Genomic DNA, 14,575 nt, shown 5'->3' on the forward strand with positions numbered 1-14,575 from the left:
CCTTCCACCAACTCTTTCTCATCCTTCAGACCTCTGTATAAATGTCTTCTTCTCAAGAAGGATTTCCTGAACATCCAGTCTAAAGATGCCCAACCCAACCACCCATATGTTTTATCCCAGCATCCTACTTTTTCCTTCCTAGTATTTATCACATTTAGTAAATATATATGTATTCGCTTTTTTCCTATTTAGTGTCAGTCTTAGCCTATTATGATTCAGGAGATCCAGGGCCCTATCTGCTACAGGCAGCATGCCCTGAAACGTGGTACTTATCATGGTGTCTGACATACAGTAGGTCTGTAATAAGTATCTGTGGAATAAATGAATAACTGAACATGTCTGATGATGGGTGATAAACATGGACTGCAGACACAAAACTAAGTAGAGCTGGTGCAGGAATAGAAATCACAATTTTGGTTTTACTAACACAAAGCATTAAAAAAAGATTTTAATACTAAAGTCAGTTATTGCTCTTAAGGGGAAAAAATGATCTGCAAAATAACCACAGGGAGAGCTCTTGAGCAGAAGAGAAAAGGTGAATATAAGAGACTGATTGCGAAAGGAAATAAGATGCAGCATGACAAATGGACATGACCATCTTTTCATGTGTCAGATTCATGTGGAGCCCTCTCTGCCATAGACAGAGACACAGCCGGGTCAAAACACAGTTCTGAAAACGTTTGAAACTTCAGGAAAACAGGTTCCAAATATATCACTTAGGATAGATCTTTACAGCAGTCCTCTTAAGCCACTAATGTATAACATGGCTCTTTATAACAATAATTTCGACATTTAGCTATCACAAGGAAAAAAAGAATTAATAATAAATACATTAGGGTTTATTATTTTTATTTTACAACCATTTATACCAAGTCATGAAAAAGAGAGTAAAACTTCAATTTTTAAATGGGTAAAACACATGGATAAATATGTCATAAAAGAATAAGTGAAAAGAGTGAAATGTAAGAGAATATATAAAAATTTTTCAACCTCATTTGCAATTAAAATATATATACTGGAATAGCAATTGGGTAACTTTTTACTTACTAAATTGGTAAGAAATTTATAAAACCCAATGCTATTTGCTTATTGTGTTATAAAAAAAGAACTTTCAAATTTTATTTCTACAATTATATATTGGCTTGAAATTTTGAAACAAAAACTGATAATATGCTTTCAGAAATGTATATGAAGAGACAATCAAAATATAAAGGGAAAATCGATAATTTAAAGATCATTATAGTGTTGTTTAACGAAAATTGGAAAGCAATCCAGGTATTTACAAACAAGGAAAAAACTAAATATATTATGGTACAACTATGCCATATTACTACTATTAAACTACATCATACAATCATCAGGCAACTATGAAAATATGACTAACAAGGAAAAAAATCCTCCCAACCTAGGATGGCTTTTTTAGCATCAAAACTTGCAACATTGCCAAATATGCAGTTCTAGGCTATTGCATGAATGTTCTGAAAGGAGAACATAAAATAAGAGGAAAAATAAATTTAAAAAGAAAAAGAAAGAAAACTGCTGATGCAAGAGCCAAATACGTTAGAGAAAAACACCTCTAAGGCAAATTTATCGTATTTCTAAACTAGCAATCTAACCGAATGGCAGTATCCACACAACCAGTGAGAGACTGTTTACAGATAGGTGCACCCAAGAGAGGGCGTGTCTACAGATCGGGACACAGCACACACACCAGCATACAATATATTCACCCATCAACCAAATGGGTCTAATAGTTTCACAGATACATTTTAAATAAAGTTTTCAAAAACATTATCTTATAGCACAAACTCTAGTAGCTAAAATGTATAATAAATCTTGAGCCCTTAACAGGTAAAGAAAACCAATAAAAATAAATTTATAAGGCCTCCGTTGAGCTGGGTGAATGCCTGCAGGATGACTAACTAGAGATGTATGTCTTTAATAATAAAGGTTTTTAGTTAATGCTATATAGTCACAGTCATCAGTTAACAACATTTAATTCAGAAGCAAAACGGCAAGAATTCAATCAGTAGCTGTATAGAAAAAATTAATTGAAACTAATAAATAGAAGTCATATTCACAAGAAATATGAATAGCCAGTGTTAATTTTTAAAAGCAGTTTTTTTATTAGAGATAATATTCTTGATTCACAAATCCATGGAATGTTTCCTGAAAATGGATGGTTTTTTCTCTATAAAACGCTCATTAATTTTAGCCATGAAATTAAGTCCTTAATATATTAAATGCTAATTAGGTCAAAGGCAATGACTAAACACTAGCAATGATAACATTATTGTCCTATGATATTGAGTGATCATAACAAATTATTATGAAATGTTAACCTTTTTATCTTTAACATATCTAAAACTGCATAGTGATTTAAATGAAACATGGAGAAATTTGAGCAAAAACTGTCTATGGTCATTCATTTTAGATTAAGCATGATTCAGCTACCATCTGGATGAAAACACAATACTACCTCTTCAGAAAGGAAATTAACTTTGACATATTGTCTCTGTTCCTTTATTATTTTCTGACTTTTCATTTATCTAAAAACCTATATGCAAGGAAGCATGCATTCTCTCACAAATATGAGCCTGCAATTATCAAATAAAAATTCCGTGTACACATGTTAACATATAACCTCTCATTGGAACACAAGCTATTGAGTATGTTGTTGCTACTAATAACCCCTACGGCTTTCTGCCTGTCATTACCTTCAGGCTATCAGAGTTTTATGAGCACAAACCAATAATAATGATATTTCCCTTTTGCTTTTTATCCACACCTCATTGCCTTACATTGATTTGCATAAGCAATTTCCACCCTGATAATTGGAGCCAAACATCTTGTTATAGCTTACCTTATGGAAAAGAGCAGTTAAATACTAATCAAGAGAAATCTTTCTTTATTCAACCATATTCTAGATGCTATTGAATTACCCTCACTGGTCAAGAAAGCAGGTGACACTTTCTAACAAGGATTTCAGGGTTTGACTTTATATCAAGCTTAACAATGATCTTTCTTCATAATTTCAATTCCCTGGTATTGGCTCATAACAACATGAAGAATGGTACCGTTAGGCTGAAATCATTAAAACAATATTGTTTTGTTTGAAAAGAAAAAGCAATAGTACTATGTACTAATTATTTTTTAATAGCTACTGAGCCAGTCAATGTTATCCGAAGATTTCATAATTATAGCTTTATTCTTTTATTTCCAGAAAAAATCAGGAAAAAAATGTAACTAGGGAGATTAAAACAAGTAAAAATGAAATAAGAAAGGTCAAAGTCATGTAAAAAAAGTTCTATCTAAAAGAATCACTACCTGAACTACTTACTTTAAAAATAAGTCTACAATACTTATGCAGAATCAGGACTTGAACTATAGAAACAAAGTAAATTATAAAAGCAATGTAAAAGAAGTAGACCCTGGGGCCAGTGCCATGGCCAAATGTTTAAAGTTCTGCACGCTCTACTTGGGCAGCCCTGGTTCAGATCGTGGGAGTGGACCTGCTCCACTCAGCAGCCACACTGTGGAGGCATCCCACATACAAAGTAGAGGAAGACTGGCACAGATGTTAGCTCAGGGCTAATCTTCCTTACTGAAAAAGGAAAAAAAGTAGATCGTAATTTATTGTTCTTATGTATAAGCATTGCTACATATGGGAAAAAATGAATGTATATGCACTTAAACAGTAAGAACCCTAGGAAACGAAAGTTGTAAGAATCGCTGAAAAATTCTATAGAATGGATAGTTTTTATTGAAGGTGGAATTCAAAGGAAGCATTTATTCACAGGGGCAAGGAAGATTTCAAGGGATGTGTAAAATCACCAAGAACTTCTAGAGAGATAGAAAAAAATGAGAGCAAAATTGCAGTATATTTCTATTCCAGGAACCACATAGGAAAGGAAAGTCAATGACAACATGGGGCATTGAAGATTGTCCAAGAGGAAGAAAGAATAGAAATAAGGCTACACTGCATGTACTCCACTCTGGTGTCCTGCCAGTAAGGACTCTGCTTTTGCTGTGACATAATAATGAGAATACCGCATTCAAATAGCGTAATGTTAAACAGACCTGGAGCCCCTGAGAGATCTTGCTAGCTTCTTCTTACAGGATGACCTGGGAAGGAATGTGGAGATTGTTTACGCCACAGACAAAGATGAGGTGATAAAGGTAAGGCTTACATTCTATATAAAAAGTGCCACTTGAGCCTGTATGCAAGGGGGAGTTAATGGTTCCTGCTGGCCTGCCAACTGCATTCCCACTGACTCTAAGGCCCTATAGAGAGTGTCCTGCAGATGTTTTCGGAGTCATCATTGCTAGGAGAAAATCTTGGGCTGGGGAAACACATAAGCTTACTGTCTAGGTGTCCTATGGATAGTTTATCTTAAATTAAACGCAATTCAGGCAAATGGCTCCTTAGATTTTTTGTGCTGCATTTACCAAATCCCAGGATGACTGGCCCGGCTGGAGGTGAGGAAGGTAGAATGAGGAGCCAACGGCTGTAATTATACAAACCAAAAATTTGAAATTCTCAAGTTAATAAAAAAGCAAAACAATTATTCACACTAGTAAGTTCTCATCTTTTCTCCAGTTCCTTATTTTAGAAGAGTAATAACTTTAGAAATTAAAAAAACTTAGACAAAAATGAAGTTTTACTGGTACTGATTCACCCTGACATAACTAAGTCAACCATTCCAAGAGGAACCTGAGGATTACAGAACACAGGCAACCGCACTATAGCCATGAAGGAAGGGGATGACGGCCATCGACTGTCCTAATTCCTCCCATCACATATCCTCACAAAATTACTGAAATCAGTTTAAAACACTGCTGGAGCTACGGAAGTATCACAAGGTGGTTTTTTTTGAGGACGATTAGCCCTGAGCTAACTACTGCCAATCTTCCTCTTTTTGCTGAGGAAGACTGGCCCTGAGCTAACATCCATGCCCAACTTCCTCTATTTTATACGTGGGACGCCTACCACAGCATGGCTTTTGGCAAGCAGCGCCATGTCCACACCAGGCATCTGAACCCGCGAACCCCGGGTTGCCCAGAAGGGGAATGTGCGAACTTAACCACTGCGCCACCGGGCTGGCCCCATAAGGTCTTAATACAAATATCAAAGAAGAGATAAATAAAAGAGTTAATATTTTTTAAATCTCCATATGTTAACAAGACTACCTACGAAAATAATACAAATAATATTTAATCAATAGAAAGAGGAAATTTATAGATTAAGTGTGTCAGACTATCTATTAGCAATTCATCGCCACTCCCGCTATGTGGTACACTCTTGTGCATTGCATGGGCTGGAAGCCTGGAAGCTACATTTCCTGGAATCTTTTGCTGGTTAGGTCCAAGTTTAAGCTCTGCCTGAAAGGCACACATAAGAGCTATGGAAGGCACAAGACAGGGAGGGTTATCACTGCTCAAGCAGCAGTGAGCACACACGTGCGCTTTGGCGCAGGGAGAGGGAGGGTACTACCAGTGGCCTCCGGGTGTATTGTGGGCAGCTGAGAATGTGGTATCAGTTCTTTGAGATACTAAGTGTCTTGATTTCCTAAAGTCTAGCAGTGGCTTTCCTGACCTTTACTCCTCTAACCCTCCCAACAGTTTTAGAAAATTCATATACTCTGTGCTAAATCCCGTTCTGTTTGAATACCTAGAACAGTTTTGGTTTTGCTACTGTATTACATACCAGGAGCAGCACGTTCCAGGAAATAGACCCGCAAAGATGAGAATCTACAATTGTTTGCCTGTCTTTATTAGATTTAAATGAGGTAATATTACTGATCATGGGTAATAAGATCCTGGTAATCCATGGTTTTAGGGTCAAAAGAGTTTCTTAAATTATCTCCCACAGTTGTCTAAGTTGAGGAATAGGCCATGGGAAACAAATAATTATTTCAACAGAACGTTATGGTAGAATGGAGAATTACAAAGTCTGAGGATAATGGCTATTTCTGACTAGACTGGAGAGATGACAAGAAGGGTATAAGCTCAGTGTTTTAAATTCTCAGCAGCAGCTATAGCCCGGAGTCAGAGCTCTTCCACGACTGTGCTGGAGGAGTCTTGTGGCTCTTGTAGCCTTAGAACCACTGCGACTGAAGAGCAGACTGTGGCTTGAAGTTCCGTGCGGTCAAATTAAAACTCAGGTACATTTCATGGGGTTATTAGGTCTCTCATGTGAAAATTAGGTCTTGACGGAGCAAGCGTGGGACACTGAGAATTGGAATGGGGACCTTGAAGCCTCAGTTCCGCTGAGCCTCCTTTGGGATCAAAAGAAGCTCTTCTTCTTTGTCTCTGAAAAAGTTAGTTATCCCTTGTGCGAATCCCCATTAATGAGGCTTATCAAGGGAGATGCTGACTCTCCTCAAGACCAACATCCAATGCGCTTCAGAGCATCAGACCCACAAGCAGAGTCACTCCAGCTGATTCCAAGAACACAGGTGGGAATCCTGACCTTAGAAAAGACAGCGCATACAATGAAACCAACCAAGCAATTTCAAAAACTTAAGTCCTCAGAAAACGACATCTAAGACGACTGCAGCTTAACCACAGACACATACAGTACCCAGAGCAAAATGTGAAAGTGTAACAAAACGTGAAAGGCAACCAAGAGAAAAAAAATACTAGTTGTTTTTTAATACTGGCAAAGAGGAACACAGCACCAGCAAAAAATCTATGTGACAACAAATGCTGGTTGGTCTGACTACAGTTACGGAAAGTGGTATATAGTCTTATACTCAGATGATTAAGTGAAGATTCAGGCCCAGGGAGTCACTCACTTTTGCACATTTAGTTTACAAATTTTCCCATCAAATTAAAACAGCTGTCCCAAATTAAAGTATCAAACCCAAATTGTCTAACTAGTAAAATGCATTAAATAAATCAGATTCAGATAATCGGAGAGATGAAAAAAATCTTGGAGAGTATTTAGTCCAACTCCTGCACCTTATAACTATAAAGTCAGAGGCCAAAAAGGTTTGGTGACTCCTAGAAAGCCCACCATTAATTAGAAACAGAAATGAGACTCATTTCTCCCTACTCATTGCATTTCCTCATGCTTCCCCAAACATGCCAATTATTATTTTGAGAAATGGATTATGTAAAACAGTAGATATGAAGAGTTTGCCAAAATGTAAACATTTCTATGTTTTAAAAATATAGTATTTACAAGTGGCATACATAATCCAACACGGGACAAGCTGGCTTTGCTTTCACTTTCACTTTCTGCTTAACGTCGAAAAGGAAGCTGACTTCTTAATGGTAGCCAGGATTTAGTTTTCATGAACATATATAATACTTACAAAAAGAAGTTCTGAGGCAATTTACTTAAAAATGATGCAAGATTGAACCATTTAAGCATCAGACAAAATTCAAGAAATGAGGGAATTAGACCAAAAAACTCAAGAAGACTGGGTCAAGGAAAGTTGTCATTATTCGGTATGAAACTGTTTACAAGACTTTCCAATAGCAGGGCACATGGATTCGATGCTATTAGGAACAAAAGTTTTCTCAAAAAGTCTCTACAGTGCCTTCCTACTGAGGAATATATGTGTGAGTTGTAACAAAATACATTTTCCAAATACAAAATATTGCAAAAGGTAGAAAAATGCAGTTGAATCGATACTCAGATACTTTGTAAGCTAAATATGAACATCTGAACTGACCCAGAAACTTCCCATTAACCTACTAACTTTCTACATTATTTCTATTATATTTAATATGTAAAATATTATATTTATCATTTATTTTATAGCTATTTATATTTTTATTCTTTTATATTTATTCATATTATATAGTATATTTTGTGTTTTATATATTTGTGATTATATTTGTAAAGAATGTTCGCCTTGTTCCCAAAAGAGCTTAAGATATAAAAATTGTAAAAGAACACAAATTTTAGAAAAAACACCATTATAATAGTGTTCCTGAGTGGAACAGGAGGGCTAAAGTTCAAGTAATAAAATAAAGAAGAACAAAAAGAGGGGCTGGCCCCGTGGCTGAGTGGTTAAGTTCGCGCAGTCTGCTTTGCCGGCCTGCCCGGAGTTTCCCCTGTTTGGATCCTGGGCGGTGACATGGCACCGCTCACCACGCGACCCTGAGGCGCCGTCCCACATGCCACAACTAGAAGGACCCACAACTAAAATATACAATTATGTACCGGGGCACTTTGGGGAGAAAAAGCAGAAAGAAAAAAAGAAAAGGAAAGCACATTGGCAAGAGTTGTTAGCTCAGGTGCCAATCCTTAGGGAAAACAGGAAAAGAACAAAAAGGAAGAAAAGAAAGAGGGCGAGAAGGAGGAGGAAGAAAGGGAGAAAAAAATATATGAAAAACATACTATTTGCAATTTGGGATTGCCTACACCCGTAAATCTGACCCTGGGTCTGTCTGCAAATGTAAACTTCCATTGGTAGCATAGAAACAGCCATGGCGATGCAAAAACAGTTAATCGACTTCCAGCAGAGGTAAGCACTGCCACTGCAGATTAGCTCTTTCAACAACATGTAAAGCAAGACTCCCCAGAGCCTTGTGGAAGGGAAATATATTAATATCAACTCTGTGACCACTCAGCACCTTGACATGAAGTGTCTGTTCGGGAGGTCATTTCCAAAATGTATCCCATACATCTTCAAGCACAAGAAATGATAATTTATCACCTAGATGGAGGGATCTACTGTAAACTAATCCAAACTGCTGATGATCCACTAAATCAGTTTGAATGATGAGTCTAAATAACGCTGCAAGCCAAGTACTGAAGGATACAGATCTATCTGATCAATGACATGTCACCAGGCAAATGAAATGCAATGTTGACAAACATAGAGTCCCTCAGTTGAAAATTAACCAAATCAAGTATCAGAGCATCTAGGCACACGTTAACACAAGCTTCCAATGAAAGTTTAATATAATGGGACTCAGAGGGTGCATGCTAACTGGGTCAGATAAAACAGAACAGAGTGAGTCAGTAGAAAAGGGTGTACTAAAACTTGATATATTTTGCATACTATAGAAAGCACAAGATAAAGAAAAATGTTGCCAAACAATAATCCTTTCCAAATAATATAACTATAGTTATTCAATCTGCTGAGCAAATCCATACACACAGATGAGGAAAACAATAAAAATTGTATACAGAAAATGATTTCATATCAACTTGCCACCAGGTAATCAAATTCAATTTGTGTTGCCCTTTGAAAGCTTAGATATTTTCTGGAACTGTCATGCTACAACTTCAATGAGGAAAAACAAAGGAGAGGGGATAAGAAAGGACACTCCTCCAGACAGTTGATATTCATGGAGGGCACTCCTTAAGAAAAAAGATTTTCCCAACTGTGTGATCAGAATAGAGACTTTAGCACTCAGCAAATAGGTTCAATGGAATTCAGCTATTCTGAAGATGTCCCTAATGGAAAGAGCTGATTAAAGTAAATTTCAACGCCTGCTGGAACAAATCTGTAAAAATATTTTCTAAGGGAAAGTGTTCTTCAAGAAATTGCTGTTTTTTCCTTTGTTGTGTTAAGTATATGTAGCTTTGTCATATGTTTAACTCTTTCTTTGTATTTTATCTTTTAGTTTATTTTGTATAAAAATAGACTTATACTACTAAAATATGACCTGATCCCATATGTAGTTCATTTAAATTTCAAGATGAAAAGCTTACTAAGAACAGATAAGATTGATTGCTCTCTCTGTCTTAGCATAATTGTATTTCAGGTGAACATCAATTTACTTTAAAGGACACTTCTAAGTAGCAGAATGCAGCATAAATAATTCATCAATCACAGCCGCTAGTAACATGATTTACTCCAACAGATTCAATGAAAAAAAAATTCTATTTTTCTATATTTGTGTTTGCTTTAGAGAGCTAAAGAATCTTTCTTTTCTAAGAATTCACTCTTAGATTCCATACTTCATACTCTAAATGCAATATTATAAAACACTTTATTTTTTCTTTTATTTAAAATGTTGTATTTTCTAATTTAAAAAGACATATAAATATTATTTGGAACAAATAACAACTTATGTACACCAACAATAAAACAACAACAACATAAAAACATATCTGAAAAACAGCATTAAGATTTTCTCAAAGATATAATTTTAGTAAGGCTAACATAATTTGTCTTCACTTTATATAAACTTTTAAATGGAAAAAAGGTAAGTAAGCTTTCAGAAAATCTTAAAAAGATTATTTAGAATCTTACATATTTGAAAATTTCTTCAATTTAAAAATGCATATTAAACAACTGATTCTAAATTGTGTAATAGTTTGAGCCGTATTGGTAGATACAGCAAGTGTCCTCTCTACCACTTTCATTTGTCAGATGGAAGGACATTGCTGACCTTACTCATCCATCTTAAATTTTTCCATCAAATTCAGTGATTTTGTATTAGCAATTTCCCAAGCTGTGAAATATCTTTAAAATAAATATATTGACAAGGAAAAATGTAAGACAAAATAGAAAGCATTTTACTTACTTGCAAACCCCTCTGAAATACTGAATGGCCCATAAAATTAGCCAGCATTCTAATCAAAGCAGCACCCTGTAGAGAGGAGCATTTAAAAAAAAAGAAAAAAAGAAAAGAATTTCAACCAAGTAACATGATTCTAAAGCTATCCTATATAAATCAAAAATAGTCTACTTTGTTGATGCTATTTTATTCTTAAAAATAGTTAAGAAATAAGAGAATCATGAGCACAATAATTCACTTACAGGTCACAATTGCATTCTTCGTTTTGTGAATCTAAAATTTTTGTGTATATAAAACCAATGACTTCAAAATAGAGGTATCCTGGATAGGCTATCTCAGGGCAATAATAAGCTGTAATTCAGGGCTAATAAAAATGTTATTGAGCACTGTATATGACAAAGTGAATAAAACATGGTTTCTCTACCTACAAGCTTCTAGTCTAGTAAGAAAGGGATACTCATGTTAATAAACAAACAATCATATTAAAATATAGCTCTGGAGTAACATAGCTACTTCCCTTACCCCGGCTCCACCTAAGAACAAGTTAGCTCTAGAAGTGGGGAGCAGGGAGCACAGAGCAGTCAGCCTGCTGGAATTCAAATCCTGCCTCTGCCACTCGCCATGTTTACTCAGGGAAATTACTTAACGTTCCCTGTTCCTCACTGTTTTTACTTGTAAAGTGTAGGAAAAAATAGTACCAATTTAACGTGGTTGTTCTGAAACTTAAACAAATTAATATATGCAAGGCAGTTCAGACTAGGTGTGAAAAATAGTAACCATGATATGAATGTGAGCTATCAGTATTACAACAAGCTACTTATTTTTATTTCCTGTCTATTTATTTTAGAGCCTGGATATAGCCATATATCCATATACAAGTAAAACATATATGTTTGATACAAATATTTAGAGTAACAGAAGAAAATACTAATTTAAGAGTTTACCTCACCTAGAACAATTATTATAATATTGTAGAATAATATCAGTGCAAAAAGGTACACATGTAATCAATATGAAACACTCCAAGTAATGATTGTTAAGCCTGGATGATCACAAATTTGTATGTTAAATACAAATAAGCCTTCAAGAAGATATTTCAATCCGCACCAAATTATTTTAACTACAAAGTAGTGGGTTGCAAGCAGCAAAAGTTTAAATATAAAAGACAGCCTGGTTGTAGGGGGAAAAATCCCTTTATGACTACATATCCCATTTCATACTCATTACAAATTCACACTTCCAATAATGCATTTCTGGCCAGGTGTCTCTTTTTTATAAGAGAATCATAAGACTCATCCTGCCTGGGACTGGACTGGGCAGCCAGTCCAGAGATGGAAGAATGAATTTCCATTGCTTGTTACTAGAATGGTTTCCTATAATTGTGAAATTTTAATACAATATAATACTCAGTTTCCATGAATCACCATTAAAGAAATGTCTCAAAAAATTTCAATCATCACTAAAATAGCTCCCCAAATTGGTATCTTAGTCACATCTCAACAAATGATGAGCTGGACAAGCCATAGAGTTTTATGTCTCTTCTGATATATTTTCCTTCCACACCCTCCACTCTTTGCTCTTTCTTTTGCTTCTTCCTTTTTATCTTCTGCACACTTGTATCAGTCCATAAAATATAAGCATTTATGATTCAATCTGGGGACCAGGTTAGAATTCCCTTTAGAATTTACCAGCTCTGCTCCTTGAATTTCCTTGACAGGCTCTCCTCCTGTACATTTCCCAATCTAGTCCACCCGCCCCACGGGGGGAAACTGTCAGTTCCACAGCAAAACTGACCCTTGCCACCCGGGGTCTGAGACTTAGTGTCTCAAGCTGTCAACTCAAACTTTCCGTCAGAACAGAATAGCCATCTTCAGATGATTTAAGTGGTTCCCTCCAGGTAATGATGACTTGGTCTCTTGTCGGGCTATAAAAACTATCAATTTAGCATGGTCTAATGGCAAAAAGTCCCTTCTAATCATAAAGAATGTACTCATTCTCTTGCCTGAGTTGAGTTGGAGCAAAGTGCTAAGAGGAAATAAAACCTAGAAATATAACCAATATTTAAAAGTTATATAACATCACTGAATTACTATATTGTGTGATTTAATTAACCTTTAGAACATATGTCTGTGTTGCCCACTTGAACATTTTAAATTCTCCGGAGTAGTATGTGCACTTCTGCATTTAACTAGCCTTTTCTTTCCAAAGCTAAATGGGAAAAATCCCCATTTCACAGAACTTCCTGGACAGATGGGCCTTCCAACTGTCATCATTCAGCCGGTGTACACTAAGCACCTACTGTGTATGGGTTACAACAGAGGCCACACTCCATGACGCAGGCATAACTCAACAGAAACCTTTTTATGAAAAGAAAACACTGAATCCCCTTTCATCATGTCTTTAAAACATTTTTTTTTCCACGAAGCAAATATTGTTTACAATACTGTAACTTATACTCACCTGTGATTCAAAATTCCAGCCCCATTCAAGCAAACTGGATGTCAGGCAGCCTAAGTAGCTTTATGGAAAATAAGTACACTGTTTCTGCAAGATTTTTGTCGTTTTGAGACTTGCTCAAGAAAACCCACCACTATATTTGCTATAGTAAGGTTCAGGGATATGAGGATGGAAAATACTAACTGATTTTTTTAAAGTTTCATAAAGAATATTTCACAAAAGCATGCTTTTAAATTCATTCCTCATTTAGCAATTTTTCTATTTGGAGTATCTTTTTCATCTAAGTTCCCAGGTAAAGCTCCTTTACTCTACATTGTAATCATTTGCATGCATGTCAGTTTCAAAGACTGTAAACATCTCTAGAGAAATGACTATGTCCCATGACTTGGTACCCTGTTCCCTGTGCCTGGTTCAGAGGAGGTTCTCCTTTAATGTGATAACTGGATGACAGAGAAAGAGAAATTAGTTGCATGCATAGCAATTACTTTGTATTCTTGAAGACTACTCAGCCTGGATATAGTTTATTACTTTATTGGTGTACTTTTGTGGTAAATAACCACTTTTGAAGAGAGAGAGAGATGTTCTCAACTAATTTATCCTTTTAACATATGCTTATTGAGTAAGGTGCTGTGCTCAGTATCCTGTAGAATATAAACAGGAATGCTGCAAGTCTCTACTCTCAAAGACCTCAAACCCTCCTAAGTGAGATGAGAAGACACAATGTAGTATAAGATGAATGACAAAAGAAATAAAACATTCTATTGTGTTTCAGAAGAGAGAGAGGTTATTCTGCTTGGAGAGAGAAAGGATAAAGGGGCACATGCGGTGGAACTTGCAGGATGGATGAACTTCCATGAGCCACAATAAGCAGAGAGCATGTGCATGGTATGGCAGGGATGGTCATGGTCATGCAGGAGTGAGAGTGAAGGGTACAGGTGGGGAAGGTGATACTGAAGGACGACAGCATATAACCAGGTGATAGAAGAGTCCATGGAATATGAGATTGAGGCCATTGTTAGAGAAGATTGAATACCAGGGCTGAAGAATTTGAACTTTGTTAGAAGGTCAGAAAAGATTTTGGAAAGGTGGTTAAAAGAGTCAGTACTTGATTGATAATAGTTCAAGAAGGAAGTAAAATAACCAGAAGCAAATGGTAGCAATGAGTATGAAAACCAGAGATAGGTTTAAGGAATAGAACAAAGGTCATTTTAAATCCTAAAGCCTCAGCGACTAGAAGATAATATCAGCAGATACGTAGAATTTACAAGAAAGTATTAGTTAAGTGAATATGGTAACATCCATTTGAAACATGTGGAGTTTGAGAAACAATGTGTGGAACAGAAGGCAGACATGACAGGCAGAAGCAGAAGGAACGAAGTTCAGTGGAATATTACTAATGAAGACATAAATTGGGATTTGTAGCAGGTGAGATCGCCAAGAGAAAAGTGCTGAGGTTTTAGTGAAGGAGCTAGAATCTGTAGAATCTCTCTACAGCTTCTGTATGACCTACACTCAAGTGCCCATAACAGCCACTCAATAAATATCTGTTGAGAAAATCAATAAAGACATGAAATTAAGAGCAAAGGATGACACATTGTGATAGAAAATAGCAGGAGAACTGGGTATAAGT

The 14,575-nt window shown here is 36.0% G+C and overlaps 1 protein-coding gene across 3 annotated transcripts in view; it reads right to left on the reverse strand.

Moving 5' to 3' along the window:
* The window catches only part of TRHDE (thyrotropin releasing hormone degrading enzyme), a 351,632-nt gene that overhangs the window by 93,111 nt on the left and 243,946 nt on the right, over positions 1-14,575 (reverse strand). For 2 of the 3 annotated variants that reach the window (XM_070507330.1, XM_014827110.3), the window contains one exon: positions 10,495-10,560. The exons of the other annotated variant lie outside the window; for it this stretch is intronic. In XM_070507330.1, coding sequence (XP_070363431.1) covers positions 10,495-10,560 — 66 coding nt within the window. The remainder of the gene's footprint in view (positions 1-10,494; positions 10,561-14,575) is intronic. 3 annotated transcript variants of the gene reach the window in all.

This window comes from Equus asinus, chromosome 4 (genome assembly GCF_041296235.1).
Source record: "Equus asinus isolate D_3611 breed Donkey chromosome 4, EquAss-T2T_v2, whole genome shotgun sequence".
Taxonomy (NCBI): Eukaryota; Metazoa; Chordata; class Mammalia; order Perissodactyla; family Equidae; genus Equus; species Equus asinus.